Below are 26,064 nucleotides of genomic sequence, written 5' to 3'. Positions count from 1 at the left end.
TGTATAATCCTCTATTTGCTTGAATCTATTCACGAGGAAAGACAGCAATTAGAAAGAGCTGTACTTACATTTCTGTCCTTTGAGAGTTGCATGGACCACGGTGTTCACCTGGGGTTCAATGCAATGATTCTCCACTTGGCCTGGATAAGTGTTGTGGAAAAAGGAAGATAAGTGATTGCACAGAGGACCTGAGTCATTCCATGTCTCCAGTGGCAGTAGTTTCTTTACATTTAAGGTAAGAAGTTTTGCAATAGTTTCTGAAGAGTGACGAGCTATGTGCGTATTCATGCATCTCTTCCATCAGCACTTATTTACAAGGGGCAGCCCCCTTTTATCCCTGGTACCTGTCTTTTCGGGTAACTGCAGTTTCTTATTTGTCCTTTTTTATCTCTGGGAATTAGTTGGGGATTATAGAGTTTGACCTTGAAGTTATATCTTTAAGGTGTGTGTATATCAGGGTTGCATCTTGTTCTTTGTGCATTGCATGTATACATATAAACTAGCAGCCATTTCTACCCAGAGGCCCATCAGAATGATGCTACAGCATGCTATTCTAGTGTTGATGTCATGTTATCCCAATGGCTGGGGGGGGGGGAGTATGACAGCCGCAAATGGGCAACTGCCAGGAGAAAACACTACCGCTACCAACAGTAAACTCTCCATCTTTTTAAAAAATATTACTCTCCACTCTCTCGGCTCCCTCAGCCTAAAAGCGGAGATGAGCACCACACCCCATAGTTGAATTCGACTGGATTTAACCGTCCAGGGGTCCTTTACATTTTTACCTTTACTCTCCCCTCCAATCAATTAAAGGTACTCAGTGTTTGCAACCTGAGAATTGCATTGTAAATTAGGTAGAGGACTTGTTTCAACACTTTTACAGTATATGTGTGCATTATCTAAAAGAAATAAATCATTTTTCTTTCAAACGATTGATTTTCTTTCATTCAGACTGAAAAAGTTAACTGAAGTATTAATAAACAAAAACTCATACGGATAATGAGTTAACTATAAAACTCTGTGCAAATTTATTTGAAAAGTAAATCACAGCTATTTCAATAGGACTTACTTCCTAGTAAGTATACACAGTGTTGTGAGTTGGGGGGGGGAGGCTGTATGCCTGGGTATCTTCAAATTCCTGGACCCAACAAAGCTTCAATTGCTGGAATTGGTAATGGCCCCTAAGTATGGTTTGTTAAGGTAACAAAGGAAGTGACTCTGTGCCATAGGCCAAATGGGTATACCCTCTCCCTCGATTCTCTGGTAGTTAGAAAGACAAAACGCCAGAGCTGAGGTGTGAGAGCTAGAAGCTATAAATTAGAAGCAGCCTGGGCAGCTGAGAGATGGAGCCATGTCTGATTTCTGCTGGAATCCAAAGCTGTGGCTATGGGAAAAGCAAGAACTTCTTGGGGTGCTAATGCTGGCAGCCCCTCCATCATAGGCTCAGGTTGTATATATGTATATATCATATCCTATATCATATCCTATATCATATACCATATATCATAAAAACACCACAGTCTTCACTGTTCCTCATTACAAAAGGAAGCACTGATCCTGGGTAAGTTCCTGCAACCCCTGGAATCTCGTATTGCTCAGAGATAGGGGTAGTGTGTAACAATAGGACTGTAACACGGTTGCTGTAATCAGATGGCTATTTTTCCATCTGTATCATATTGAGGACGCATTGGAGGGTGCATCTAACTTAACAACAGCTGATAAAGATGAGTGGGTTTCCTTATCCGAAAGCATGGCAAGGGAAAGTGGGATGAAATATCTACTATCAACTGTGCAGTGGGAATGATTCCAGGAGAGGGGATGTCAAAATGACCACCTCAGGACCTGTTCCACCTGCCCCCACCCCTGTTCTACCCTGGATTCTGGGTAGATTCCATGGGAGATTCTGGATTCCATGGGAGAATGAAAGGCCTGGTAGGACGGGGTAGTATCTGGAGAAAGCCCTAGCTTTCTCATAGTCTATTTCTGTAGGAAGGATCCTGATAACTTTTAAATGTGTTAATATTGTTTACTGCTTGGTTTGTTTTAAAAATGAAGTTTTAGGTTACTTTGTTCACTGGCTTGGAAGTATCTGTATCCTGAACAGCAGGTCATATATTAAATTGCAACAAAGTAATAATGGATAATATAATATTATATTTGTAAGGGGGTCAAGCAAAGTGAATGGGAAGGAAGCAATCTGCAATTATGTCAAAGGCAAGCATAGTATGGATCTTGATGGGGGGAAATGGAATTGGAGGGGAGTGAATATGAAAGTAAATAATGTTTATTGTGAAAAAAATCTACCTGGCATTTTATCTATAACAATCAGGAGGCAATATCTGATACATCAGGCAAAGAAGCAACAACATACAAGTTCAGTAATAAACCATCACATTTTTATAGGCACACAATCTGAGCACTTTCCATCCTTCCTACTGAAAACTTTGCCACAAAAGGTAAAGTATTAGAGGGGCTCAGGATTTAGTGCCTGGGGGCAATAAGCCATGAAAGAGTGGTGCTTTCCTGCTACAATCTTGACTTCAAGAGTGAATGTATGTATGTATGTATGTATGTATGTATGTATGTATGTATGTAAATGCAGGATTGCAACTCCTTTACTTCTGGTGCAATAGTTCACATGTTGGTTACTTCATATGTAGTATCCTGCACTAACCACAACAGTGGTGTACTTGACGGTGTATAGGATGTGGTTCATTGCATTACTGTCAGTGACACCACAGCCTGGCCACTTCCACATTGTTGAAACAATCAACAATAACATCCGGACACTTGACTGCTTCTGTTGAAATTCATTGCTAATGCGCAGTAAATTGAATTGAACCTACAATTATGCAAACAACAGTACCATTGTTTGGGCTCTCTGGTGTCCAATGGTAGCCAGGTAAGTGATTTATTTGCCTGTGTCATCTCCAAAAGTATGAAAAGTTATTGTAGCCTGACTCACGTAATGCACCAGGGTAGAAACTTCTCTTACTTTTGGAGATGACGGAGGCACAGGCAAATAAACTACTTATCTGTCTACCACAGGACATGAGAAGGCCTGAACAATGGGACTGTTTCTGTCACTTCTTATTAATTAGCATTCAAAATGGTAGATTATCTGTTGTCTATTGTGCGTTTGACTTTGTTCTACCTGTGTAGCTCACACCCATGTGAAATATGTTGCTACTGACAATTTAAAATGTTTGTGCTTATTCCCAAAGGATGTAACAAAAATCCTTACCAAAAGAATGCTAGGGATGAGGATGAGGAATTTTCTCTAGTACAGCACATTTGGGGGTTGGGGACTACAATTAAACTGAATGCTGTCAGCTATAATATATACAACCCAGATGCTGTCTACTGCACTTAGACTCCTCAAATTCTTCTCATAGGTACAAGTTTGCTGAAGACTTTTCTAAAAATGCCTTTAAACACTCTGTTCCTCAGGCTGTAGATATAGGGATTGAACATGGGAGTCAGGATAGTGTAGAAAACAGAGCCATATGAAGAAGTTTACAAAATGAGGACAGACCACAAATTAGTCAATGGTTGCTATTTTTTTTAAAAAAGGAAAGTGTCTATGAGGAAATGCATATGGAGACAGAGACAGAGATTTGTCAAATATGAACATACCTGGTAGCATTTGCTTATGTAAATACATGTATGTAAGGCAGTGGAGATAAACCTTTTTTCGCAAGAGCTATGCATCAGATCCAAAGTGCACACTATAAATATAGTTCCTAGTGCTTGGCAGAAAGTTTTGACCATCGGAGCTGCAACATAAGATTTGTACAATTCTGATGTATTTACAAACTCTGACTCCTGAAAAATGAAATGAAAGTTTGACAGATTAAACTTCTTGGTATCATCTCTGACCGTTGGTATCTTTCCAAGACTTTACCTCCCATTGCTTGCACAAATCAGTGGGAGTTCATTCAGGTATGCTGTATAGGGATTTCAGACCAAGTGGCACATTACACAGTAGAAATATGCTATAATGTGTAAACAACAAAGTAAGGCTTAGATAAACATCAGGAAACATCAGCTGTTGCTGCCACAAGTTTTATGAGACTAGTTCAAGCACAAAACCAAATAAAAAAGGAGAGAAAATGTTTATGCATTACAGAACACAGCCTTGAACACCTAAAACAGAATATATCACGGGAACACTAATATCACATTACTTCAGACTACTGAACAGTCCAGTCCAGTCTAATTTTCAGTAGCTCTTGAGCACCTCAAGTGGGTTGGGGGTGGGGACTGTCTCTGCTCTGTCACTTGAAAATTTTCACCTGTAGACTGAATCTTGGAAAATCTACAATCCTGAGTTATATCCAATGATACAGGGGTGCCAACTTGAATAAAATATTTGGGGGGGCAGGTAAGCCCCGCCCAGCATAATCAATCACATGATGCAGTGCATGCACACCATTTGAATAGCAACACCCATCAACACTGGGGGGCCCAGCCCTCTTAAATATTCTCTTGGGGGGCAAAGACCCCCTTTGTACCTAGGAGTTGGCTCCCATGTGATGATAGTTCTACTCAGAGTTGACACATTGAAAATAATAGCCATGACTATGGTTAAGCAATTTAGGTACTTAATTAAAATGGGTATACTCTGAGTAAAACTAAGTTGAACACAACCCTTTGTCCCTTGCCTCATAATGAACGAGTACCCATATTTTGCAATTTGTAACCAGTACCATAAAGGGTCTCCTAACCCCTGTGCTATAAAATAGCAGAATATTTGCAGCAGCTACTGATAGAGGTCAACACTCCATCACATAGTAGAATTGGAAGGGACCCTGAATGTCACCTAGTCCAACCCCCTGCAATGCAGGAATCTCAACTAAAGCATCCATGATACATGGCCATCTAATCTCTGCTTAAAAACCTCCAATGAAGGAGAGTCTACCACCTTCCGAGGGAATCCGCTCCACCGTCAAACAGCTTTTGTAATATCCCTAGAAATCTCCCTCTCTTTCAACCTCTCACACACAAACCTTTGTACATTCAAAGATGTGCTCCCCATCAGTGCTTTGACCTCTTCTTTCAAAGTATCAGGACAGCTGGATATAGATCCTTTGGTACTTTTCCATTTCCTTCCTCAAACAAAATGTGTGACTGCAACAAAGGTCTGTACACAGTATTCCAACCTACTTTCTCTGACTACATTTTGCAGTTCTTTATTTTTACCCTGTGAAGATGTAACTTCTCTGAGCAGTTCTGCCAAAGTTTCTAGTGAAAGTTCCTTTCAGAAAATAAAAGGACAAAGGGGACCTTTCAATGGAATGTATTAATTTCTCACACTTCCCTCCCTCCCTCCATTCTGTAGAACGGAAATAAGCATTATGGGGAAGAAGAAAAAATATGCCCAATTATGTGTGACACATGAGGCACTGCATCTACCAGGGAAATTGCAGGCCTGGCAGAGTTGGATGGGAAAAAACAACATGAAGAAAGAGACAATGCATGTGCTTTTGTAAACGAGGAAAATCTTTAATAAAAATTATTTATATATTTTTAAAAAGACAACATGTGGAAGATGCCTGTGACCTCCCTAGCTTGCATCTTTCCTGCAAGGTGCATAAGTGTACCCTTGATAGCAACTTTGTGGATGCTTTCACTCTTCTAAGGTTCCGGCTTCAGGGTGGGGGGGTCATGGTGTTACGAGACAAGGGCAAGTTCTCTTGGCGACATAGCCTCAAGAAGCATGTCAGGAGATCCTCTGATAACTGGGTGCAGGGTTATCAGGTGTTCCAGAGCGTTTTCCAGGTGGCCTACTCCAAACGAAACTACTGGCACCTCAACAACCATATGGGTGTTTTTCTCAAGGCTCAGGTACTGGCTGGGGGTGCTGTAGCTATTGCCTTTGATGAGGCATTTGCCAGCAGGCACAGCACAATCAGAATTCATAATGGGACCTCCATAATAACAAGCTCTGACTTGTTCAATCCAAAATATACTCAGAGACCTTTCTTTCTCAACTCTATTTCTGCCAGCTCAGCATATTTCTTAGTGTCTCCACCCATGGTTTCCTTCCCCTTCTCCAACATCATAACTCCACCATTGGGTTGTTTCACTCCTCCAGGAAACATTGTGGAGGTCCTCTCGATTTCATTATCTATTGCTTTACCATTCCATTCTCCAGTTCTGGAAACCCTCCATCAGTATTTTTTCCCAGGTACTCTGTAACTTCTCCAGCCTCAGCTTGTCCAGTACATTTTTATTCACCATTTTTTGCATCTCTGCAGTCAGTGGGATGTTTTTCAGTATTCTCACCATACTGAGTGCTTTCTTTGAGATCCACACAGTCCTTTCTTATCAAAAGTACATTCCTAGCATTCTTCTCCCACAGCAGCACGGCCATGTAGTTTCACATTACAATCAGCAGATTCACCAGTGAGGTGGAGGATCAAAAATAAAGTGACATAAAATCAAAACAACTCAGAGCTCCTCTTAGCTGTTTAGAAACTTTCGTAGGTACGTATATTTAAATAATGCTTTTTGTTCTATTTTCTTTTCAGCCCTCTGGTGTCATCTCCTCTTAAGTCCAGCAGTCAGGACTTATTTCAGATGAGCCGTTTAACCAGCAGACAGAAAACCTCGGTCATAATTTATAGCAGTTTCAGAAGTAGTTGAAGAAAGGGAGGTTTAGTCAATCTTTGCCCAAGGACTGACCCTCCTAGGGCTATTAAGTGGGGTTTGGACAAGATTGCAGTACTTCCTCTTCCCAGTCACTCACCCAAACAGCTTCCTTGAAGGTTTCTCAGTCCCAAAGTGAGAGAGCAGCCCTTCCACAGCACTGGAAGTTAATCCCTGTTATCTCTGTTCCTCAGAGATAATATGATAGCTAATGGTTATCATTAATCACCACCTAATTATGTTTGTCAATGGAGTCTCAGGAGGAGATTTCTAATGAGCCATGATTCCTCCTCAGAAATCTGGCTTGATTTCCACCCAACACTGGTGCCTGTCTAAATTATTTCTGCTGCACTCACAAGCCACAAAATGCACCTTTCAGAATCCAATACTGATTATGTCTAAATCCTAAAGAGAAATCTAGTGTGACATCTCTGGAGAAGTTGTTCTGCAAGGGAGTGCGGAATGGAGCTGGGAGTCTATCTGTTGTATGAGTTCTTTGATGCCCTTACATGGAATCACACACTCCCCCCCCCAAGAGCTGTACCCTCCTTTGGACAACAACAATCACAATAGTGATATATGTGTTTCCTGAAACAGCCCATAATTTTGTAGCTCTGAATTTCCTTCACTGAGCCATCACTTGGACTGGCAGGTCCAAAGGTCTCATACAGCTCTCTCATTCCATGACCCCCCGCATCTCAGAGTATCTCTCTTTTTTTTAAATCCAACACTAATTACAGTACATGTAAATCTTAATGGGAAAACTAGTGTGCCATCTATTATCTACTGGCGAGAGCCAGTGTGGTGTAGTGGTTAAGAGTGGTAGACTCATAATCTGGTGAACCGGGTTTGTGTCTCCGCTCCTCCACATGCAGCTGCTGGGTGACCTTGGGCTAGTCACACTTCTTTGAAGTCTCTCAGCCCCACTCACCTCACAGAGTGTTTGTTGTGGGGGAGGAAGGGAAAGGAGAATGTTAGCCGCTTTGAGGCTCCTTAAAGGGAGTGATAAAGCAGGATATCAAATCCAAACTCCTCTTCTTCTTCTTGAGAAGGCACTCTGCTAGGGATGGGGAATGAAGCTGGCTGGGTGAGTTTATCTATTGTATGAGCTCTCAGATATCAGGTTGACACCTGGAATTCCTCTGAGGCTAAGGGTGCACATATTAAGGCTCCAACCCCATGAATTCCCCTCAACGCCCCCATTTGCTGCAAGTCTAAGGTTGTGCCAAATAGTAGCATCTCCTCTGTTGGGTGCTTTATCTCAAACATAGGAGCCAACTCCAAGGGGCTGAGGGGCTTTCACCTCCCCAATAAAATATATGGGGGCAGCCCCTCCCAAGTTGATGGCCATTGCCATTCAAATGGTGAGCGTGTGCTGTATCATGTGATTGATTATGCAGGGCAGGGCATACCCGCCCCCCCCCCCCCATTTTTTTCATCAAGTTGGCATTCCTGATCTAAAATAATAAAAAATGTTTGAAACAGAAGACCCTGAAGAGTGGGATTATATGCTGCAATAATTTAGGCAAATGAATTTTCATGCCAATCTTCCCATAGAGATGGGCGAATAAATTGTGGTGGTGTCACAGGACTGCATTTGCCAGCTATGTCCTCATTGGCTCCACCCCAGTCTTCATTCATTGAGGCAAAAGATCTGAAAGAGAGCATTCACTGCAACTGGGAACCCTGTAAAGTCAGTGCCCTTTGCTGTAGAGAGGATTCTTTTCCTTCTATCTTTTAAAATATTTTATTGATCTGTGAACAAAAAAATTGCAAACGCAACAACAAGTAAGAAGATAAAGAATAAGAAATTTAAACCATAAAGCATCAGAGCCTGGAACGACAAAAGTACAAAGGTGTGTTGTGGTTCCAAAGAGATAATCAAGTATTAATTCATACAAGGATCCCCTTTACAAATAATAAAGGTTTATAAAAAATAAAAATATACTTCACCTGTTAGTTCCATCATTATTAATAATAAATATTTTATGTAGTCTTAAAAGAGCCAGACATTTGCATACAATGATGGCACTGAGTGACCATGTTCCTTTTATAAGAAATAAAATCAAGACACAAAATAGGGGTGGGGAGTCCTTCAAGCTCTGCCTTTTAGATATTTTAGTTTGCGTGTTCAGACCCAGATACCTCCCCCCTAAATAAATTTACACTTTACTCAAATGTTGGTTTTGGTTTTTGGCAGAATGTAGGCCACAACTTTATTGATTACAGAAAGTGACTGGTTGCATAGGCTCTGGTTCAACTAGCTCCCTGCCATACAGGTAGCGCTGACCCAGGGTTCCAGCATAGGTCAGCCAAGAGGGAACACCTGGATAAGAGGAAAGCTGGGAACGGCCAACTCCGCCACCCAAATGCCCCCCTGGACTCAGGCATGGGCACAACCCCCTCTCAGGGTTTGACCAAACCATCGAGTCCTTGGATTCCTTTAACAGAATATCCTTCACATAGGGATGGCGAGAGCATTCTCCCATCCCTATCACCTGAACCAGAGCCTACCCACAACCTTACAAGTTGTGATGATTTGCTACGCGGCAGGCAAAACCCAAATGGCAACAGCCAATCAGCCAAGTGGGGGAAATTCCTGCCATGCCCTTGTCCCAAAGACAGACAACACATGACGGCACAGCAAGGTCAAGTGCAAATCCCTAAAAGTAGGGAGAGGTGGGTGGGTGTTCCGAATGCACACGCTGAAAGAGGAAGCTCTGGGTCATGTGCATGGGTATAAATAGGTCCCTCGAACTGTTTGGACTGCATCCCATTGGCCAGATTGCACCCAGCTATGAGGGACCTACCAATCAGGTGTTGTGGCTGACCAATCGTACCCACCCACAACACAGGGTGTCGGTTTTCCAGGTCTCACCGTGATACGTGCCCTCTTTGAGGGAGGACCCAATTTCTGAGCTATTTTTTCAAGAACGGCAATTTGACAAATTCTTGAGTGCCAGCAATGAATAGTATATAGATTTGAAAACAAGTAAATAAATGGTGGCATGCTGGATCAGATTTATGAATGAGCACATGCAAAACTGACACAGGATGAAAACAGACTGATACATCTCTAGTTAGGGCACCCTTTAATGGTGCATTTCTCCCCCAATGCAACAATATGATGGGTCATTGTAAGATAATTCAATGCCAGTTCATGGCAGGGTGGGGAGATAGCCCCAGGCCCAGACAGTCAAAAGTTGTGGGACCTGTCTGGCATGATGAATTCAACAGTTGTCAGAAGATGACATGTGTTAATGGTGCCTTGCCATTGTTAGGTATGCAGGCTTCCAGAATCACAACAAAATCTAAACCCTGCATTTCAGGCGGAACCTTAAACCCAAGGAGGTTAAATTTCTGTCACAGTTGTTGGATTAACCCCATTTCTCCTTCCTATGGTTCATTTTATTCAGTTCTGTAGTCCCAACAGACGACAAAGGGTGGAATACTAGGTTTTGGAAATGTCTCCACTCTTCTGAGTGACATTATACATGTATATGCTCTGCATCTTTTAAAAAAGCAATCAGTGTTGTTAGTTTCACTAATTTCACTGGTGGATTTTTGAAATTGCAAGTCACAAATCACTTACTCCAAAGTGCTTCTATTGTTTTCAGTTTGTCTCCTCAGTTACAGAAGCATTTAGTTTTGCTGCATTTGGTTTCCTTCCATTGTTCTCTCAGACACAAATTTTCTGAAGGCTTTTGTAAGCGCTTGCTTGAAGTCTCTGTTCCTCAGGCTGTAGATGAAGGGATTGAACATGGGAGTCAGGATGGTGTAGCAAAGAGAAAAGATTTTGTTCAGACCCCTCAGTGTGTCGGTGTTTGGTAACATGTACACTATGATAAGGGTACCATAGAAAATGGTGACCACAATAAGATGAGAGGAGCAGGTAGAAAAAGCTTTCTTCCTGCCACTGTTTGAAGGGATTTTCAAAATGGTGTTGATAATGCAAGCATAGGACGTCAAGGTCAGTATCAATGGTGGCATGATGCCTGCGAATCCCACCACTGTCATCAACATTTCTGCCTGCTTGGTTTCACCACAGGAGAGCATTAACAATGGAGTATAATCACAAAAGAAATGGTCGATTTCATTGGGGCCACAGAAATTCAGATGTGATGCACAGAATGCCGTAATTGCAGTAAGTACAGCCCCAATAATCCAAGGAGCAACTGATAACTGAACACATAGTCTTCTGTTCATGAGGGTTACATAATGTAATGGTTTACATATGGCTACATACCTGTCATATGACATCACAGATAAGAGGTAACACTCAGTGCAAGCAAAACAGCCAAAGAAATAGAACTGGAGGAAACACTCACTAAAAGAAATCCCATGATAGTCACTCAACAAGCTAGCCAAAAGTTTTGGAAGGGTTGTTGAGGTGTAGCAGATCTCTAAAATAGACAGGTTCCCCAGGAAGAAGTACATGGGTTTGTGAAGATGATGATCAGCGAGGACTGCTGTGGCTATAAGAATGTTTCCAGCAACTGTCACCATGTAGATTGCTAAAAATATAACAAAGAGTGGAGTCTGCAGTTCAGGAAGCGTCTTGAATCCTAGAAGGATAAATTCTGTGACCACTGTTTCATTATCCCTTTCTTTTTTTGTCACAAATTGTTCCATTCTGAGACTAAATAAGTACTGGAACAGAAAGCACAGATATAAACATTTTGTTAGTGCCATCTGCTTAACTCCATGAATAGAATATATCTATCTATCTATCAACCAACACCCTCTAGATAAGTCACATGGTGTATAACTTCTTAGTGATGTAGCTATGAAAACTAATCAAATTATTATAAATATTCTATCTCTGTAGCCTGGATTAATAATTCCTTTAAAAAAATATGGAGACTAAGATAATGTAAAATGAATAACGATGTTGAACAAAATCAAAGCTTATGTCAGAAGAGATGGGAAACATAAACTGCCACTGGCAGAAAATATATTCTATCACTCAGAATATATTTTGTGTTGCTGAGTTCACTTCTTTCTAGCACTTACATCTGATGACATTAGAAGGCCAACACCCTATATAATCTCCATTTTATTTTAGCCAAAGGACTGTGAAGAGCTCCTGAAATCACCATTTTGCTTGATATTACTAATTCATATCATCTTACTGGAAATAGTTCCTCCTCCCCTCCCCCTGTCTATTCCCAGATATAAATGATCTGAACCTAAAATCTTAAGAGCCATAGAGAACCACACATACGTATGAGAGAGATGGAGAGAGAGACTGGTTATGTTGATACACAAACATAAGGCCACGAGTAAGTCAGATCCTTAATTACAATGAGCATACTCTGAGTAGAACGCAGTTGGATGCAGCCCTATATCCCTTGCCTCATAGTGAATGAGGACCCACAGAACATATTTATCTAACCAGTTCCATAAAATATCTCCTCACCATCACTCCTGCTAGACCCATCACTGTGCTACGAAATCAATACAAAATGTGCAGCAGATCCTGAGAGAGGTCAACACTCCATCTGATTATGACACACACACACCTGAAACTACTCCCATCTTTTGCATTCATTTGCAGAGGCCTTTTTACCTTGAAACATGCTCTCCCAATCACTGCTTTGACCTCTTCTTTCAAAATATCAGAATAGCTGGATATAGATTCTATGGTACTTCTCCATTTCCTCAAACAAAACATCTGACTACAATACAGGTTTGTGCACAGCATTCCAGTCTATTTAGTTTGATTACATCATGCGATGTTTTATATTTTCTCTAACACAATGTAAGTTCTCTGGGCAATTCAGCCACAGGGAGTTCCAAGCCGATGCTGATTGTATGTCCTCCACCTCCCTCCCTCCTCCCTTCTATAGAACGGAAATAAGCATTATGGTAAACACACATGAAATTCCCCAAAGACAAAATGTCAATTTCAAAGATTGCAGCATCTGCAGGGAATGCTGGAGATGTGAATTATTTAACTGAGCAGGTACTCGGATTGGTCAGCCTCTTTGATTCTACAACCCACTCCATATCTGAATATCTTTTGTTTATCCAACATTAATTGCATGCAAACCTGAATGAGAAAGATAGTGTACCATTTATTGGGAAGGGATAGCTCAGTCAGTAGGGCCTAAAACTCTTAATCTCAGAGCCATGAGTTCAAGCCCCACATTGGGTGAAAGATTCTTGCATTGCAGGCAGTTAGACATCAAATTACAAAAATGAACACCTCCTCCACAAAAAAAATACAGGAAATGTGGCAGAAAAAAACCCTTAAAATAATATAGCTAACACAAAGGAAGAGATAGAAAGCAGGGCCAGTCCCATCAGCTCTCTTGAGAGACTGCCTTCATTGAGCACCTCCTTTCTTGGAATTATTGTAATATCATCTGGCCACCATACTAACTACTATAGCAATGTGCAACCCCCAAAAGAACACAGAGTGCCCTGTTCCAACAAGTTTAAATATCAGTTCTTGAACATTCCTTGGAGCAATTCCATACAACAAGGTCAACCACAGGCTGTGATTCAAATCACCTGTCCGGAAGAAGCTGAGTCCAAAAAATGGTATCTAGGTGAAGCCAAGGTCAAAGCACAATAAAGCTGTCCAAAATTAAGGTGTTTTTTTTTTCTGGCAAACAGAGCTTATGGCAAACAGGAGATCGGCCAAGAGATAGGGAAGATTAGGCTACCAGCTTCTGGAAACTAAAATACCTACACTTTTCTAGCAGCTATGACATCTGAATTGAGGGCTTATATAAACTGATTTCTCAGACCACACTCAGTAGTAGCTGCAAGCACTTAATTCTGCTATTGATTCTTTGACTTGCAAGGAGGTCCTCAAGTCATGGAGATTCTTTGGGCTTTGGGGTATGCACTTGTTACAAAGTGGCCACATGAGCCTGAATTTCCAGGCATTTCTGCTCTCTGGGGTTGGGTCAGTTCAGCCTTCTACTCTAACTTAGATGGGGAATCTTCTAGCATTGGTGATATGGGACGCCTTAGAAGCATCCTTCCAAGGCAGTCACTGGAATCTAGTGAAGTATGTCTTCAGGTACTTGGGATCTCATTTGCCCCCGGGTTCTCTGGGCTCTGAGAAGCTTGCGGTATTCAGGCAAGCAAACTGGGATCTGATCTTGGCCTGGCATATGGGGGAATAAACTGTAGTAGAGTCACAGGACTGTGCATGCCAGCAATGTCCCCAATGATTCCACCACAATCTCCATGCATTGAGTTGAAGGGGGATTTGACATCTTTCCACAGGGCCTGCAAGACGGAGCTGTTCCACCAGGCCTTTGGTCCGGGCCCAGTCTGACCCCCTTCTTTCCATGAAACCCTGTATGTAAGTGGCCCTCTTGGCCCTTTCTATTGGCCCATATGGGACCACCCCGGTTTACCGGGCCTGGCAAATATTTAATATTCCGACCTTCGTGGCTGTGATTTGTGGGATGGCCACTTAATTTTATTCTGATTTTACTGTAATTTTGAGCTGTGTTTTAATCAATTGTTTGATTTTGTGTTTTTAATGTATTATATATTTGGTGTTAGCTGCCCTGAGCCTGGCCTTGGCTGGGGAGGGCAGGGTATAAATAAAATTCATTAGTAGTAGTAGTACTACTAGTAGTAGTAGTAGTAGTAGTACTAGTAGTAGTAGTAGTAGTAGTAGTAGTAGTATTCATACAATCCTCTGAAGAGAATCCTGTGCAGACAGTGCTCTTTGCTGCTCTTGGTGTGTTCACCCAAATGCTTGAAGAATCTCCCTTCAGAATTTCCTGTTCAACATGGGATGGCCAAGGTAGAATCAGCAGGAATGGGGATGTTGACAATGTGCCTGAGGTACATAGTTTCATGCCCCTTCCACACCTTATTCCCTCACACATACTTTGAGGGTCATCAGTTAATTACTTGAACTGCTTGTAACAAGATGGAGATGATGACGGCAGAATAATAATAATAATAATAATAATAATAATAATAATAATTTATTATTTATTATTTATTCCCCGCCCATCTGGCTGAGCTTTCCCAGCCACTCTGGGCGGCTTCCAACAAAATATTAAAATGCAGTAGTCCATCAAACATTAAAAGCTTCCCTAAACAGGGCTGCCTTCAGATATCTTCTAAAAGTCTGGTAGTTGTTGTTCTCTTTGACATCTGGTGGGAGGGCATTCCACAGGGTGGGTGGCAGAGAAGGCCCTCTGCCTGGTTCCCTGTAACTTGGCTTCTCGCAGTGAGGGAGCCGCCAGAAGGCCCTCGGCGCTGGACTTCAGTGTCCGGGTAGAATGATGGAGGTGGAGATGCTCCTTCAGGTATACTGGACCAAGGCCATTTAGGGCTTTAAAGGTCAGCACCAACACTTTGAATTAATTAATCAAACCCTCCAGCTTTTAGTTAAGATTTATTGTTTTAAATGATGGGGACACTGGAAGCTGCCCAAGGATTCCACATGCTAATGCAAGTTGCTTTAGACTTGAGCTCTTGAGGAACTCAGGAATAAAACCTTTCTCTGCTGTATCACTTGAAGTCCTATTACTTGGGGACTGAATATTGGAAAGTCTGCATACATGATTTATAGCCAATGCTAGTTCTAATTTTATATGCCTGTTGTCTTTGTCCAACAGGCATATAAAATTAGAACTAGCATTGGCTATAAATCATGTATGCAGACTTTCCAATATTCAGTCCCCAAGTAATAGGACTTCAAGTGATACAGCAGAGAAAGGTTTTATTCCTGAGGTCCTCAAGAGCTCAAGTCCTCAATCAGAATGGACTGGGCTGATCAGTGGTCTAAAGCAACTTGTTATTAGTTTTCTTGTGATGTAATATGTTTTAGGTGTCCAAGGCTGTGATCTGGAATATGTCAAAGCTTTCTCACCTTATGCTTGTTTGGTTTTGCACATGAACTAGTCTCATGAAACTTGTGGTAGTTGCTCATATTTCTTGGGGTTTATTTGAACCTTACATAGTAGGTTTATTTGAACCAGAGATCTGTTCAAGAAAATTGGAGATATGAAAGGAACATTTCGTACAAAGATTTCCATAATAAAGGACAAAAGTGGAAAGGACCTAACAGAAGCAGAAGACATCAAGAAGAGGTGGCAAGAATACACAGAGGAATTATACCAGAAAGAAATGGATGTCTCGTATACCCCAGGTAGTGTAGTTGCTGACCTTGAGCCAGACATCCTGGAGAGTGAAGTCAAATGGGCCTTAGAAAGCACTGCAAATAACAAGGCCAGTGGAAGTGATGGTATTCCAGCTGAACTATTTAAAATTTTAAAAGATGATGCTGTTAAGGTGCTACACTCAATATGCCAGCAAGTTTGGAAAACTCAGCAGTGGCCAGAAGATTGGAGAAGATCAGTCTACATCCCAGTCCCAAAGAAGGGCAATGCCAAAGAGTGCTCCAACTACCGCACAATTGCACTCATTTCACACGCTAGCAAGGTTATGCTTAAAATTCTACAAGGAAGGCTCAAGCAGTATGTGGACCGAGAACTCCCAGAAGTGCAAGCTGGATTTAGAAGAGGCAGAGGAACCAGAGACCAAATTGCAAACATGCGCTGGATTATGGAGAAAGCCAGAGAGTTCCAGAAAGACATCTACTTCTGCTTCATTGACTATGCAAAAGCCTTTGACTGTGTCGATCACAGCAAACTATGGCAAGTTCTTAAAGAAATGGGAGTGCCTGATCACCTCATCTGTCTCCTGAGAAATCTCTATGTGGGACAAGAAGCTACAGTTAGAACTGGATATGGAACAACTGATTGGTTCAAAATTGGAAAAGGAGTACGACAAGGCTGTATTTTGTCTCCCTGCTTATTTAACTTATATGCAGAATTCATCATGCAAAAGGCTGGGCTGGATGAATCCCTAGCCGGAATTAAGATTGCCGGAAGAAATATCAACAACCTCAGATATGCAGATGACACAACCTTGATGGCAGAAAGTGAGGAGGAATTAAAGAACCTTTTAATGAGGGTGAAAGAGAAGAGCGCAAAATATGGTCTGAAGCTCAACATCAAAAAAACGAAGATCATGGCCACTGGTCCCATCACCTCCTGGCAAATAGAAGGGGAAGAAATGGAGGCAGTGAGAGATTTTACTTTCTTGGGCTCCATGATCACTGCAGATGGTGACAGCAGTCACAAAATTAAAAGACGCCTGCTTCTTGGGAGAAGGGCAATGACAGGCCTAGACAGCATCTTGAGAAGTAGAGACATCACCTTGCCAACAAAGGTTTGTATAGTTAAAGCTATGGTTTTCCCAGTAGTGATGTATGGAAGTGAGAGCTGGACCATAAAGAAGGCTGATCGCCGAAGAATTGATGCTTTTGAATTCTGGTGCTGGAGGAGACTCTTGAGAGTCCCATGGACTGCAAGAAGATCAAACCTCTCCATTCTGAAGGAAATCAGCCCTGAGTGCTCACTGGAAGGACAGATTGTGAAGCTGAGGCTCCAGTACTTTGGCCACCTCATGAGAAGAGAAGACTCCCTGGAGAAGACCCTGATGTTGGGAAAGATGGAGGGCACAAGGAGAAGGGGGCGACAGAGGACGAGATGGTTGGATAGTGTTTTCGAGGTTACCAGCATGAGTTTGACCAAACTGCGGGAGGCAGTGGAGGACAGAGGTGCCTGGCGTTCTCTGGTCCATGGGGTCACGAAGAGTCAGACATGACTAAACGACTAAACAACAACAACAACAAAGTTCTAATTAATTGACATGACTGACAGAGGACTATCATAGGTCCTTTATTTCAACTGGTTTACCCAATGTCCCATTCCCTTAGAACATATTTTCAATTATTTTAGTTCCATAAAGGATCTCCTCCTTATCATTCCTGCTAAAATATCGCCAGAGCTCCATCACCGTGCTATAAAATCAGTAGAATATTTGCAGCAGGTCCTGACAGACATCATCACTCCATCTGATGATTTTGTAATCTCCCTAGAACTGCCCCCTTGTTTCACTCTAACACACACAGACCTTTGTAACTCCAAACATGCTCTCCCCACCAGTGCTTTGACCTCTTCTTTCAAAGTAGCAGGACACCGAGATATAGATACTATGGTACTTTTCCATTTCTTTCCTCAAACAAAACATGACTATAATAAAGGTCTGTCCAAGACATTCTAGCCTATTTTCTCTAACTACGGTACATCTTGCAGTTCTTTATTTTTTCCTCTGAGATGATGTAAATTCTCTGGGCAAAACTGCAACAGGGAGTTCCAGGTTAAGTCTTTAGCAAACACTTGTTTCAGATAATGAGCTTTGCTGGTGAGTGAAGTTTGCAGCCCGATGCGGCACTTCCGATGTGGACACACCGCACAGTGGACACTGTGCACATTCTCCTCGGCCACCACAAAGGCTCCCACCAAACCCGGTTTTCAAATTGGGCCAGTCTGCGGTGGCCTGGGGGGGGACATGGTTTGGTGAGCGGACCTGAGTTGGGCAGGCTTCACGTAGGTCTGCCCCACAGATATATATCCCAGCTGACACTGTGCTCTTCATCCAGTCGGTCAGGCATGTCACCCATCCTTTCCCTCCTCACATTAATTCTTGCTGCTTTAACCATTTTCCCTTACAGCTAGGAGGGCTTTGCTTTGGTCTTATGACGGTTGCTATATTTGGGGCCAGCAAGGAATTTTCCCTGCGCTGCAAGTTTCGCCTTTCCTTCAGCACTAGTCACAAGTTGGTGTTTTAGGCCTTGGGCAGAATCCTATAGTTTTCATCCAATTGTGGGGTGGTGGAGTGGTGATTCACCCCCCCCGCCCCGGTCTCTGTGGGGGCGATAACAGGGTAACTGGTTAGAGGGGTTTGGAGGGAAGTCTCTGTCCAAAGAGCCAGTTGCTTAGGGCCAGTGGGCCATAGAGTTTCCCTCAGCATTTGGGGGGCCATCTGCATAAACCTGCATTTTGCAATTGACCCACCCTCAAATAGACCCTGTCATCCCTCAGTTCCCCAACAGGTAGCTAAGTGGGATATATGCCCAATGCCTGTGCCAAGGCTTCTTACATCTGAAATCAATAAAGTTGTGGCCATTTTAAATCCTAGACAGTTGTTGTGTCCATTCATTTACCCCCCCCCCTAGGAGTTAGGTGTGCCAGGTGGGGGGTGAGGACTATGCAGCTGGGCATGCAATATAAGGACAAAGGGGACCTTGTGATGGAATGAACATCTTTCTTCTAAAATTGGTAGCAAAGCTTCCTTGCCTCTTCCCCTCTATAAATTGGAATGAAGTATTACAGATAAGACACATGAAATTCTCCAATGAAAACATGTCAGTGGGTAAAAAGAATAAAAGTTGGAAGTCTAAATGAGAGCTAAAATAAACCCCAACCTAGTTCATGAGGTCACAAAGTAGAACTGATGGCAATAGACTCAGCACACAAGTATAATTGTTTAAACTCTTGACATTTTTATATTGTTGTAACTAGTCTTGGGACCTTATGGTGTGGGGCTGGTTAAGAAATCTAATTACTGCTACTGCAACAAGGAAAACAACAACATTTCACACAGTGTAGAATTAGGATTCAAGAGGCAGTAGTGATGGACACTGGCTTGGATGTTTTTAAAGGGGGATTCCCTTTAAAATTCCTCAGGGGAGCACATTCTATCAGTCAGAATGTCTGGTTTTAATAATTATTTTAACTGTATAATGTTTTTTATTTTGTTTTTATTCTATTTAATGTATTTTACCTTTGGAAAGACTTCGGCTAGACTGACTGACTGACTGAACGAATGAATGAATGAGTGAATGAATGAATGAATGAATGAATGAATGCATTTATAGCTCTCCAATGAATTCAGCACAACATCCTATGCCACCCCATTTCCCCCCCTTAAAACAATACTGGTAAGAAGCTGCTCCACCAGAAGGGATACACAATGTGTGATATGTATGTGTGATATGAGATTCTATGTATGTTTCTGAACCAGCCCAGACTTGTTTTATTATCTCTTATTTCATTACCACATGAAAATTCTCTTCCTTCCCATAGTAGATTGAAAATATTTGGTCTCTGCTGCCTACCAGAGGATAGGACAGTACAACAATGAAAAGAACTGCCACGGGAGAGGGAGGGCTCTCAAGCACTAGGGATCTTCTAATAGTCTGTACAGCAATTTGCTGGTGATACTCTAGCTCTGGATTCCCTTCATTGAGAAGGTGGTTCGATCGGATGGACTACAACTCCAGGCTACCCATCTCATCTATGTCTTTTGTTTATCCATTAAACCTTAATGAGAAAGATATAAATTGAGAAGTTCCTCTGCATGGTGCTGAGGAATGGAGGTCAGTGGGAGCGTCTATCTGCTGCATGAGTTCTCTCATACAATTCCATGGGCTAAATCCTGAAATTCCCCTGAGGTCATAGATACACATCTGAGACCATTGCCATTTGTTCCAGACTACATTTGCTGGAAGGGGATTGCTACAAAGCTAAGGTTGTGCCAAATAACAGCATTCACTCCATCAGATTCATGATCTGAAGCAAAACAAAAGGAAAAAGGAAGTAGGAGATCTAGAAGGGTGGGATGGTATAATCCAATAACTTGGACAAATAAACTCTGATGTCATCTTGTCCAGGAAACTGCAAAGGACACCCTCTCAGAATAACAATATATTGTTTATTTCACTTATGTAGATGAGAAAGAGAGCAATGAGTAGAGAAATATTGTCTGTTGAGGTGGTTCTCCAAGGTGGTTCTGTTAATCCCAGTGTATCTTCTCTGGAGCAAATGATGCTTGTAGCTTGCAGTTTAAGAGTATCCATGAGGCCTAATCTAAGCATGCAGTAGAATTTGGAAGCAGACTTATTCCCCAGTCCTTGGAAGAACACAATTTGCAAAGACCAGCATGGCCCCAATTATGGGCCAGTGAATGAGCAACTGTAAGGAGTTTGCTTTCCTCCTCTCTTCCTAAAAGAATACCTAGAAGTCAAGTGTCCTTTGTCAAAGTGAGGGGAGGGAAATTCTTGTCTCTGCCACTGGCCACAGGAACAAGGTCTACTGAATATATATATCTCCCTATATTTATATAAAAAAGGTAAGGCTTCTGTCACGTTGCAGTTCATGCAGCCGCCAAAGAGTAAACTGTTCAGTGAAACACTTCCCTCACCTCAAACATGGCTGCATCAAGGTTTAACCTGGGGGGGGGGAGGCACTTAAAAGAGAGTTTTAGAAAACTGCTCTGTGAAGGCTTTCCCTTTTTATTAATCATGGTTGCAGTGAGATTTAATGGAGAGGAGAGACTCTTCAGAAAACTGCTGTCTGAAGTTCCTCCTCCCTTCTTTAAAAGTGGGAGATTGTTGTAATGAGCTGTGGAGGGCAGAGAAAAGGATTGGAGAGGGGATAGGGATAGAGATTGGTGAGGTATAAAGGGAAGGTGTTTTGCCAGGTGTAAATTTCGGGAGAGGGTTCACTAGGTTAGCAGGGAGGAGGATTGGCAAAGGGATTGGCTGGTAGAGTGATCATGGGCAGCAGCCCCTAGTATTTCTCTCTCTGTGTGTGTAATGCTCTTTTAATTATTCTGCATTTTTAAAAAAAAATTAAAGGGGGCCTATGAATCTGCAAATAAAAGAATAATAATAATAATAAATATGGAAGACTGAGATGGTACAGTAGGCTTTACCATTTCAGCCTGCAGATTGGGGATGTGACGCGTTACTGAATGTTCCTCAACAAACAAACAACAACCCTGCAAGTTAGAAGAAAGGTGAATATGGGTCACTACCTTCAACACCCTGCTGCTGTTTTCTGTCTCTACCTGTAGATGGGGGAGAGATGCATGCAGTGGAACATTAAAATCTGATATCCTGCCTACAGTCTAGAGTGGCACAGTGTCCCCCTGTTTATTCCCATTCATTAGGCTGCATGCATATATTTTGGCTGATTTCATTGGTCTTTTTAATAGAAAAAAAGATAAGCAAGCTGCAGATCACTACTGAACAGTTCTACTGTTTTCTACTGGGGCTGAATTCCCTGAGTTCTACTCAATGGCACTAAATGGTTGATGGTTATCCTAAGGGCTTCCTTGAACTCTCTGTTCCTCAAGCTGTAGATGAAGGGATTGAACATGGGAGTCAGGATTGTGTAGAAAACAGAGAAGACTTTGTTCAGGTCCCTCAGTGTGTCAGACTTAGGTAATATGTACACTATGATTAGGGTCCCATAGAAAATGGTGACCACAATAAGATGAGAGGAGCAGGTAGAAAATGCTTTACTCCTGCCACTGTTTGAAGGGATTTGCAAAATGGTGCTGATGATGCAAACATATGAAGCGAAGGTCAGCATCATTGGTGGCATGGTGCATGCCGATCCCAAGACTGACATCACAATTTCTGTATGCTGAGTTTCACTACAGGAGAGCATTAACAATGGTTCATAATCACAAAAGAAATGGTCAATTTCATTGGGGCCACAAAATGTCAGCTGCGAAGCAAAAAATGTTGTAAATGCACTAGCCACAATGCCAGTCATCCAAGAAGCTAGAGACAACTGAACACACAACCTGTTGTTCATGAGAGTCACATAATGTAGTGGTTTGCATATGGCTAAATACCTGTCATAAGACATTGCAGATAAAAGATAGCTTTCTGCTCCAGCCAAGAAAGCAAAGAAATAGAACTGGAGGAAACACCCACTAAAGGAAATTCTATGGTAGTCATTTATAATACTAGCCAAGATTCTAGGGAGGATTGTTGAGGTGTAGCAGGTATCTAAAACAGACAGGTTCCCCAGGAAAAAGTACATGGGCTTGTGGAGATTATGATTGGCTAGGACTACTGCAGCTATAAGGAGGTTTCCAACCATTGTCACCACGTAGATTGCTAAAAATATAATAAAGAGCAGAGTCTGCAGTTCAGGAAGCGACTTGAACCCTAGGATGATAAATTCTGTCACTGTTGTTTGATTATCCTTTTCTCTTTTTTCCATGAGTTGCTTCATCCAATAACTAAAAAAGATAAAAAATGGAAAAAGCCAATAGTTGGAAAAAAATTGAATGAATGACAGTTTCACAACTCCCCTCGCCCCCCCTCTCTTTCTCTCTGTGTGTGTTTACATTTGGTTACCACTCCAAACTGATGCCCACAATGGCCAGGTAAGTTGTGTTGTGTATGAGTTCCTTTTGGTGCACTTATGGAAGCTCATTAGATCCTTTATTAACACCCCTGGATACTTAGCATGTGGAGAATGACAAATTCTGTTTCTCATTATTATAAAAGTATGTTATGCGATGGAGAGATGGGAAAGTTAAACAGCCATTGGCCACATGCTGTTAGAGATCATGTCTTTCTAGAGCTTATGTCTAATGCAAAATAGGAAGAAGAATGGCCCAGATAATCTTCCTATGTGATTCCTGTGGTCATACAATTGACACAGTTCCATTAGCATCATAGGAGAGATGCATTGCAATTAATTTTAAAGCTTAGCTACAATGTGCATCATCAATATACAAATATTTCATGAAAGAAAGGGCATTTCATTTTTTATGATACAGATACCAAATTTTAGTAGATACATATCATGGTAAAGATGTTCCAGCTCAGCACCTCCACTTCTGGAACCAATGTAGCTTTTAGACATTTTATTGAAAAGCACTATTGTTCAGTCTAATTCCAGGAACAGAGGCAGTAAATTGCAGTTTATGAGATTTATGTAAGAACATATGAAAATCTCAGCTGATCAGTGGCCCATCTAGGCCAGCATCCCATTTCCCTCCGTGACCAAACAAATGCCTCTAGGAAGTCCACAAGCAGGAACAAGATAGTTCTAAATTAACATATCTTGTGAGATATCATCATGTCACTCCATTCATGTGAACAAGAGGTTGTCACCCTTTTCTGGCAACTATGGAAGGACTGAATTTGGAAATATACAAATATAATCCACAATACCTTGGATCGGTGGTGGCTCAAAATGTTCAAAATGCTATTCATACAGTTCTGTTCTTTTCAAATGTAATCATGACCAAATTGAACACTTCACAAATCAAACTTATTGGCAGCATAATTGTCTCCCCACCCCATGCCGGTAGACTTTACCTTCACTTTGAGGAGATGTGGATTGAACTTTCTGACAATATGTCATCCATATTTTGTTTCCAGAAGTCAGTGAGACCCCATTATAGCATGCTGCCTTGGGATTGCTGGCTAACTACCATATTAAGCTGGAGGAGGGAGCAATGCACTGCAAGGCACAAAGAAATAAGGCATAGCAACTGTCTTGAGATCTTATAAGAATCTAGTTCCTGTGCAAAGCAATTATAAGATACAGCAGTGATGAATGAGAGAGAATTGAATTCAGTTTACATTTAAAGGCAAATTTACGTGATTGACAGATTCCAAAATAATACACAATCTGAAACACATCCATCCTTCAAAATTTGTAGTGAATTTTGCAGTGCAGTTTACCAGCCAAGTAATGTGCACAAAAATACATGTTCTTAGGTAAAATATGTGTTTAAATGCATATATAAGTGAAAACGGCATACCAAAATGCATTACATATGGGGAAATTGCTTTCCGAAAATGAACATGAGACAAAATTGCATATTAAAATCTGTATATTTTGATATTTTTTTACAGGATTTCTGGTAAAAAGTGTAAATTGTTGTGGAGAACAGAATTTAAGACTGAAGAAAAATGAGAAACTGTGAGAACTGAAATGGTCAGATTCACCCATCTTTTATGGTAGCTATTTGTAAACCAATAATGATTACAACACATATTTTAAAGCAGCCACCAACCACTGACCTATCTAGTCCCTTCTGACTCTCAAATATAACAACCAGTGGACTTTTATAGCTGTATCACCTGATATCCTTTTCTTTGCAAAATGCTAGATTAAACTTAAGCACTTCTGTGATTCAGCAACATGCAATGGGACCTCACATAATGAAACAGAACTCCCTTAAGAGTGATTCTATTCTGTATTATGTAAACAGTTCTATAAATGTTCTCATTGGCACTCTTTTCTTTGCTGTAAAATCAACAGAATACTTGCAAAAGGTTCTGAGAGGTCAAGATCCCAACGTGATAATTTTGTAATACCTCTAAAACTCTCTCTACTCTTCTCTCTTTTTCACACATACACACACACACACACACACAGAGAGAGAGAGAGAGAGAGAGAGAGAGAGAGAGAGAGAGAGACTTTTGTACCTTCAAACAAGATTCCTCCTCTCTCAGCATATCAGCAACCCAGTATATGGATTTTATGGTATATTTTCATTTCCTACACAAAATGTCTATCTATGTGATAAGCAACAAAGTGAGATGTTCCAGCCTGCACTCTCTGACTACCTCTTGTGGCTATTTATCTTTTTTTTCTGAGAAAATGCTATGTCTCTGGAGACCTCTGCCACAGAGGATACTGTTGAGCTTTTGGGACACTCGTTTTAGAAAATAAAAATATCTGGGGGGGGGGGAATTGACTGAAAGAACTCATTATTAAAGAGAGAGAGAAGCAGTGTGTACATGTTTTTTGTGTACCTTTTAAAATTATAGATTTGAAATATGACATGGTAAGCTCACATAAAATCACCTGATGAGAATATGCCAATGCAGAAAGCATTACACCAGGAGTCAAAGTGTGATATCTCTGATCTTATAACACTAGGTGATGTGCTCAAATTATTGGCAACAACATTATTGGAACAGACCACTTTATAAAATTCCAGGTTAGAATTTGATGCCATACGAAATAGTTAATGGGGATTTATGCTACACTCCCAGCAGAGGTTTCCCTCTCAATGCATTTTTAAACTTGTCTTTTATCAGAGGAAATCAGGGCAGCATACATGCTGTCGTCAAATGATTTGTTTAATTACGAATAGAGAAAAACATGGATGCAGTTAAGTTGTTACAATCTTTGGTTACACAGTGCTTGCATAATAAACACCAACATTGCTACAGATCTTTTAAATATAGATGGAGTGCAACACAAGTGGAAGTGCGAATGGACCACAAGAATTTGGAGTACAAGGGAGCAGGGAGCACGTGGTGAAATGGGATGGACTGTCCCTGCAAATGTTCCTTATGTGCAAGCCTATCAGCTTCCCAGATGGAATGATCTCTGCTCCCCCATGCTGTTCTGGGTGATCTCCTGGTAATACCTCCTGAACCAAAAAAAAAAACACCAAATAAATAAACAACACATCGAACATTTCCTTTAAAATGTAAAAATCCCCCCCTCCCAGATGAATATGTTGGCCTCCCAAAAGAGGACATGCCCAGGATTTCCTAGATATATGGTGACCCTATCTGAGCACCCTGACAAACCAACATCACCCTCCTCTCCATATGGTTCACAGTTCAGCTGGAGATATGCTGCCATATCTCCCTCATCATGGCTAAGTCAAGACCCATACCGCTGACTTGAGCCTGGCAGATCTTAAGCTGGCATAAGCCCTAAAAAGGGAGAATCCTGGGGA

At 41.5% G+C, this 26,064-nt stretch overlaps 3 protein-coding genes across 3 annotated transcripts in view; all 3 read right to left on the bottom strand.

The window, feature by feature from the left end:
* The window catches only part of LOC128400344 (cytosolic phospholipase A2 gamma-like), a 28,329-nt gene extending 22,407 nt beyond the window's left edge, over positions 1-5,922 (bottom strand). The window contains exons 1-3 of the mRNA XM_053362495.1: positions 5,678-5,922; positions 4,128-4,146; positions 3,637-3,825 (exon numbers count right to left, since the gene is read on the bottom strand). Of these exons, the coding sequence (XP_053218470.1) occupies positions 3,637-3,825; positions 4,128-4,146; positions 5,678-5,922 (453 nt within the window). The remainder of the gene's footprint in view (positions 1-3,636; positions 3,826-4,127; positions 4,147-5,677) is intronic.
* Positions 5,923-10,293: 4,371 nt separating this feature from the next.
* Positions 10,294-11,283, bottom strand: LOC128399282 (olfactory receptor 6B1-like). Its single transcript, XM_053360569.1, has one exon. It carries the CDS (start codon positions 11,281-11,283, stop codon positions 10,294-10,296), a length of 990 nt encoding a protein of 329 aa, XP_053216544.1.
* Positions 11,284-21,593: 10,310 nt separating this feature from the next.
* On the bottom strand, positions 21,594-22,577 carry LOC128400343 (olfactory receptor 11L1-like). The gene has a single exon (XM_053362494.1). The coding sequence runs from the start codon at positions 22,575-22,577 to the stop codon at positions 21,594-21,596; it is 984 nt and encodes a 327-aa protein (XP_053218469.1).
* Between the last annotated feature and the right edge of the window lie 3,487 nt (positions 22,578-26,064).

Source organism: Podarcis raffonei, chromosome 13 (genome assembly GCF_027172205.1).
Source record: "Podarcis raffonei isolate rPodRaf1 chromosome 13, rPodRaf1.pri, whole genome shotgun sequence".
Taxonomy (NCBI): Eukaryota; Metazoa; Chordata; class Lepidosauria; order Squamata; family Lacertidae; genus Podarcis; species Podarcis raffonei.
This window is presented reverse-complemented; position numbering and strand designations above follow the sequence as displayed.

Excerpts from the sequence above, each read along its gene's own strand:
- LOC128399282 (XM_053360569.1), bottom strand. The coding sequence starts at position 11,283 with ATGGAACAATTTGTGACAAAAAAAGAAAGGGATAATGAAACAGTGGTC.
- LOC128400343 (XM_053362494.1), bottom strand. The coding sequence starts at position 22,577 with ATGAAGCAACTCATGGAAAAAAGAGAAAAGGATAATCAAACAACAGTG.